The 6,694-nt window shown below is 27.8% G+C and overlaps 1 protein-coding gene across 1 annotated transcript; it reads left to right on the forward strand.

Annotated features, from left to right (window-relative positions):
• The first annotated feature begins 4,937 nt into the window (after window positions 1–4,937).
• LOC107459655 (uncharacterized) lies at window positions 4,938–5,486 on the forward strand. The gene has a single exon (XM_016077879.3). The coding sequence runs from the start codon at window positions 5,023–5,025 to the stop codon at window positions 5,398–5,400; it is 378 nt and encodes a 125-aa protein (XP_015933365.1). The 5' UTR covers window positions 4,938–5,022; the 3' UTR covers window positions 5,401–5,486.
• The last annotated feature ends 1,208 nt before the right edge of the window (window positions 5,487–6,694 follow it).

Raw genomic sequence — 6,694 nt, forward strand, 5'->3', positions numbered from 1 at the left:
ATGTTGCTGCTATTGCCTATTTTGTAGGCCTCCATGATATAACTGTATTATCATATGTGAATAGTTATCCTATTTGAGATCTTCTATTGTGTAGATCAGACAAGTATATTGCATCTGCATAGCCAACTAATTATGAATTGGATTCGTATGGATAAAATAGTTCCATATCAATTGTTCCATGAAGATATCGAAAATTTTATTTAATTTCATTCCAATGTCTTTTGGTTGGAGAGGAACATACCTTGCGAGTAAATTTACAATAAATGATATGTCAGGTCGTGTATTATTAGTAAGATACATTAGTACTCCAATAGCACTAAGATATAGTACTTCAAGATCAAGGATATCTTCATTTTTTTTAAGTCAGAATTGATCCTTTTCTACATCCAAAGACTTTACGATCACTGGATACTTAATGGATATGACTTATCCATATAAAATCTCTTCAAGATCTTTTTTATGTATATTTTTTTATGAATAAAGATCCCATTATTTGTATGCTCGATTTGCAGGTCGAGACAAAATTTAGTCTTTTCAAAATCTTTCATCTCAAACTCTTTTTTTAGAGCTTTTATAGTTGTTGAAATAATCTCTTCAGGGGTTCCAATAATATTTAAATTATCAATGTATATAGCTATTATAATGAATTCAAATACAGATTTTTTTATAAAATACATGGGCAGATATCATCACTCTTGAATCCATTTTTGACCAGATACCCAGTAAGATGATTATACCACATTTGTCCAAATTGTTTTAGATCATATAAAAATATTTGCAATTTGACTAAGTATAGCCCCCTGTGAATATTCATTAGATGGTTTAGATATCTTTAGTCATTCAGAGATTTTCATATGAATATCACGATCTAATTATCTGTATAAATAAGTTGTTACCACATCCATTAGATACATGTAGTTTATGGTATGCAGATAAATTGATTAAATAAATGTTATTGCATCTACTGCAAAAAAAATATTTTTTCATAATCTATCCCGACTCTTTGTGAAAAATCTTGTGCCATAAGTCGAGTTTTGTAGTCTACAACTTTATTTTTCTCATTTTGTTATTTCACAAATACACATCTATATCCAACAGATTTTACATCTTATGGTGTACAGACTATAGATCCAAAGACTTCACATTTTACAAGTCTAACTCAACCTTCATAACTTCTTTCCATTTTGCTCAATCATTCCTTTCTCGACATTCTTCGACTATTCTTGGCTCAAGATCCTTACTTTCATGAATGATGTGTAATGTCATTTTATATGCAAATATTTTATTGACAATTATTTTATTTCGGTTCTATTTTTCTCCTGTAAAGACATAATTTATCGAAATCTTATCATTTTTCCAATTTTCAGGTACTTAAACATCTTCTAACGTCAAAACTATATCAGAATTTTGGATACTTGTTGGTGTCTTTTCTATGTCTTTATCTTTTTCAATAGAAGTACCATTTGTCTTGGTAATATCAAATGCATCTCTTCTTTTTCGTGAATTTTTATTTTCAGAATTAATTGGTCTACTATATTTTTGGCGTGTACTTGTTTTAGTAGTTATTTGTCTAATTGGAACATCAATTTAAATTGGAGTATTTTCAGCTGACATGTAGGATTTGGTTATCCTCTTTATATCAGAAAATACATCAGATAATTCATTTGCTATTCTTTGCAAATGTATAATGCTTTGAACTTTTAATTTATGTTGTCCTGATTGTGGGTCTACATATATTAATGATAATACATTTCAATTAAGTTCTTTCTCAAATGGCTTATTCTCTCTTCCGAATGCTGAAAATATTGATTCATCAAAATAACAATCTACAAATCGGACTATAAATACATTCTCTATTTGTATCTCAAGATACTATAGAGGAAGAATCATATTCCACATAAATTTTTAATTTTTTTGGGGTCCCATTTTAGTGCGAGAAGGTGGGGCAATTGGAACATATATCGCACATTCAAATATTCTAAAACGAAAAAAAATTGACTGCTGACCAAAAACTAATTGTAAAAAAGAGAATTGATGGTAACTTGTTGGCTTTAAACAAATAAGTGCTGCGGCATATAAAATTGCATGCCCCACGCAAAAATAGAGAGATTTGGGAACATGAGCTATTGGATGTTCAACACTTATTCTGTTAGCCATACAATAAGCATCAAGGGCTTAAGAATTGAATTCACCAACATTGTCAAGGCAAATTTCTTTGATTGAATTTTCTAAAAAATGTGCTTTTATTCGAATAATTTGGGCAAGTAATGTCACAAATACTAGGTTGCGAGAAAACCATAAGTACACATGTGATCATCTCGAAGATGATCTATTAGGACCATAAAGTATCTAAAAGATCCATATGGTGGATGAATTGGTCTACGTATATCTCCTTGAATTATTTCTAAAATTTCAGGGGACTCAAATCTAATTTTTACTGGTAATGGCCTTACAATCAACTTACCCTAAGAACATGCAGTACAACAAAATTTACTAGATTGAAGAATTCTTTGACTCTTTAACGAATGTTCATGAAAATTTTTAATAATTTTCTACATCATGGTTGTTTTAGGATGTCCAATCAATCATGTCAAATTATGAATTCATATGGACAAGTAAACTATTGGTTTACAATAGCATGTGATTCAATTACACTAATTTTAGTGTAATATAACTTAGATAAAAGTGAGGATAACTTTTTTAATATAACCTTTTTATTTAAATCATGAGTTGTGATATATAAGTACTCATAATTTCTCTCATTCATGGTTTCAATATGATATCCATTTCGGCGAATATCTTTAAACTCAACAAATTCCTTAGAGATTTAGAAGACAATAGTGCATTATTTATTATGAATTTTGTTCCTCCGAAAAATAAAATTATAACTCTTCCGGAACATTCTATCACATTACCTGAACCAATAATGATATTAACACATTTTTCTTTTAGTACAAAATGAGTAAAATATATTACTTTTGAGAATGGTATGTAAAGTTGTACTATCCGCATAACAAATATCTTTGTTATATGTCCTTGTTAGTTTCTTCAAAGACAAATAATAATAAGATCATAATATAAAATAAGTATATATGTGCATGTGCAATAATTGTATTCCTAATTGTAATAGTTTGTCTAAGTAGCACTGTACATAAAAATAGTACATATACTAAAAATATTATTATTATTATTATTATTATTATTATTATTTTAAAATTTGACACATTTAATGATTTTAAAATCTTTAAACATAAACATCAATATTTTATTAAACATTATTTATATACATCATACAAAAAATTTAAATACATAAGAGATTAAATTTTACAAGAAATTTTTTACATTATATATTGATATAAGTACTTAACAAACTCAAATATTAAATTTTTTATTCATTGATCAAATGACTAATATTTTCTTCAAGATTGTCAAAGAAATTAGATACTTCATAATGAGTGGTGTAATTTTCAGCAACATCCTTTGAAACAAAATTTGTCTCCTTTCCGTTGTTATCTTTTTTCAAAGATGCTTGGTAAAGATCAACCAAGTGCCTTGGGGTACAAGAGGTACGTAACCAATGGCTCTTTCCACCATAACGAAAATTTTTATTCTCGGTTGATTTACTTTACTCATCATTATTTCTTTTTTTTTATCTCACTTCTGGTGATAACCCTTGTAAAAATAATTTTTTTGTTTCCATAATTTTTCTTGTTATTAAAACCTTACCATTTATCTATTCTGAAGTTATTATTTACCACATTTTGCTTCAAAAAATGGGGCAGCATCAATTGGGGGTGCTTTATTTTTTTTTAAAAGCAATTCATTGTTACGTCCAACAACAAGAAAGTAAGAAATTAGCTCAAATATTTTTTAAATTCTTTTTCTCGATACTACCACTGCAGGAGCACATTCAAGACATGGAAGATCGAGAAAGTAACATGTCATTATCAGTTATATTTTCTCCACATAATTTTATTCGTGAGATAATTCGAAACATTGTTGAATTGTATTCATTTATAGATTTAAAATTCTGTAGATGCAAGTGTGTTCACTCATATTGAGCTTGAGGAAGTATCACTGTCTTTTGATAATTATACCTTTTTTCAAGGTTCTTCAACAGATTTGCAAGATCTTTTAGTAAGATATTCATGTTTCAATCCTTCGTCAAGATGACGATGAAAAAAGATTATGACTTTGACTTTATCCTTCTGGAATACTTTATTTTTAGTTTTAATGGTATCTCTAAGATTTATTGAATCAAGATGAATTTTGACATCTAATATCTATGATAAGTAGTTATTTTTAAATAAATCAAGAGTATTAAATTTAAGATGAGAAAAATTTAACTTAATAATTTATTATCTGTGGTATATATATATATAAAATATTTTATTATTTTTGTATATGTGTTATTTCAAACCTTGTTTCTCTCTATCTATACATATATAACTTATTTTTTTAACTTTTATTAAATTTAATTTTTCTTGATAATCTGAATCTGCCATCATTAAAAAATTTAGCAGTTTATATTATGAAAAAAAGTTATACATTATTAAATGGACATCCATATCCATATCACGATAACAAGTATATAAATTAGCATAGTGCTTCTTCTGGCTTATAATTATTGGCTTGCAATTGCGAATTGTGAGGGTTGACTATATCAACCTTCAATATCATAGCTTTATTTTTAAAATTGGAAACTTTCTTTCTCATTAATTAAATTTCACATAAAAACATAAAAACAGCAGCGGTCAACTTATTTCATCTATATAACTTCAAGCCGTCAAACCAAACCCCACAATCCATTAACCACAAAAATTAATTTAATAAACGCGGAAAAAGCCAAACCTTGCTGAATCGAATAATATAAATATCCCACGTCAATAACCCAATTAAATTAAGCCCTTTTCAATCCCAAAAGAAGAAGGAATAAAAATCATCTAGCTAGAGAAAGCTTCTGGGTTTTTCTTCTTTTAGTTTTTCCTTTTATTATTTCAAATTATAATATTTTGTTGAACAATGTCTGGTTATGGCGGTGGAAGCAACAAAGGTCCAGTGAAGGTTGTGATTATAAACACGCAATATGTGGAAACTGATGCTACAAGCTTCAAATCTGTGGTTCAGAAGCTAACTGGTAAAGACTCTTCTGATGATTATGGGAAACCTCGTCTTGATAAGCTGAGAGATCACCATCATCATCATCATCAAAGGAAGAATTATTACAATAATAATAATAATAATAATAATCATGTTCATGTGCCTGATTCTTCTTCATCAGCAGGTAACAATAATAATAATGGTTTTGTAAACCAGTTTTTGATTAGAGATATGTCGTTTAAGGAGTTTGATAGGTTGTTTAGTCAGATGCCACCCATAAACGACATTTTGTCCGAGTAAATAACATCTATTTTACAAAGATTATTATTTATTAATTCGTGTTTGAGTTCTTTCTGCTGAGAACTTTTGTGTAGTATATTATGATTTGTACGTAATTTTATAAATGTATGTTCATTAATTGAACTTAGACATATCTGTTGACTTCTTTAATTTAGCTGGTTGACTTTTGTTGTTGAACCCATTACCCATCTAAATAAACTGTATTGTTTCCGGAGAGAAATAAAAGAAACTAACTTGACCAATAGATGAATACACGTATGAACTTATTTGATTGATTAATTCAATTTCTTTATGAATACATATACTTGTGTTTTCTTTCATTTTTCTTTTGGGAATATATAAAGATTCAAAAATGCTATTAGTATATTAAAATCAGTGATTAAAATTAGTCATGAATGTATTTATATATAAATATATGTGTGATTTAATTTAATTTTAGTGTATATTTGTATTTTAACAAATATTTTATACTAATGACTAATTTTAGTAGCTAATTTTAGTATTTACATAGCATGGTTGATAAAAATTGTATGTATATCTCTATCCCTTGTCTTTATAATAGGTTGAGATAAAAACTTATATCGGTTGTCTATGTGTAAAACTGATAGTTAAAACCTATTAAATGATTGATATACATATTTAATTGATTTTGGTAGGTAAATAATGACTTTCGTAAACAATATAAACAATGATCTTTAAAATTGATCAAATAAAGTAAAAACACATTACACCCCTGCAGAAATCACAAATAAAAAAGGGAGATTACTATATGCATATATGACTACATTATATTGTTCACTAAATTTATTGTTTTTTTATACTTTTCCATATTTAATTAGATTATCATTTAACGATCTTCAACTATTAATTTTATATGAAGATAACTAAACGATGGTTTTCACAATAATAAGTGGAATATTGCTGCTTCAATAATGTTGTTCTTCATTGCATGTAGTCATGATTTTAATTAAGCTCCGGTTTTAGATAGCTACTATGTTGAACTGATATATGTAATAGCTAGTCACATACTATAGTAATATGGCGACCACAACTACAGTGGCGCATTTTGGAATTTCAAATCCTGTAAGGAATTAAATAGAAAATTATATTCAACCAGTTCTTCTCGATCTTTGATATCTGTAGCAGCGCTTGAAAATATAATAATTAGTTCAGTTTAAGGAAAAATATGGTATATTTTATCATACTCTAATTAATTATAAGGACTGCAAACATAATGATAAGAATTTAAGGGTGGAGAGGTGGTGCGGTGGCTACAGAGGGTGGAATAATGTGA

Source organism: Arachis duranensis, chromosome 7 (genome assembly GCF_000817695.3).
Source record: "Arachis duranensis cultivar V14167 chromosome 7, aradu.V14167.gnm2.J7QH, whole genome shotgun sequence".
In the NCBI taxonomy this organism is placed as follows: Eukaryota; Viridiplantae; Streptophyta; class Magnoliopsida; order Fabales; family Fabaceae; genus Arachis; species Arachis duranensis.

What these genes read in the sequence shown, in the direction of transcription:
- LOC107459655 (XM_016077879.3), top strand. Translation starts at nt 5,023, where the DNA reads ATGTCTGGTTATGGCGGTGGAAGCAACAAAGGTCCAGTGAAGGTTGTG.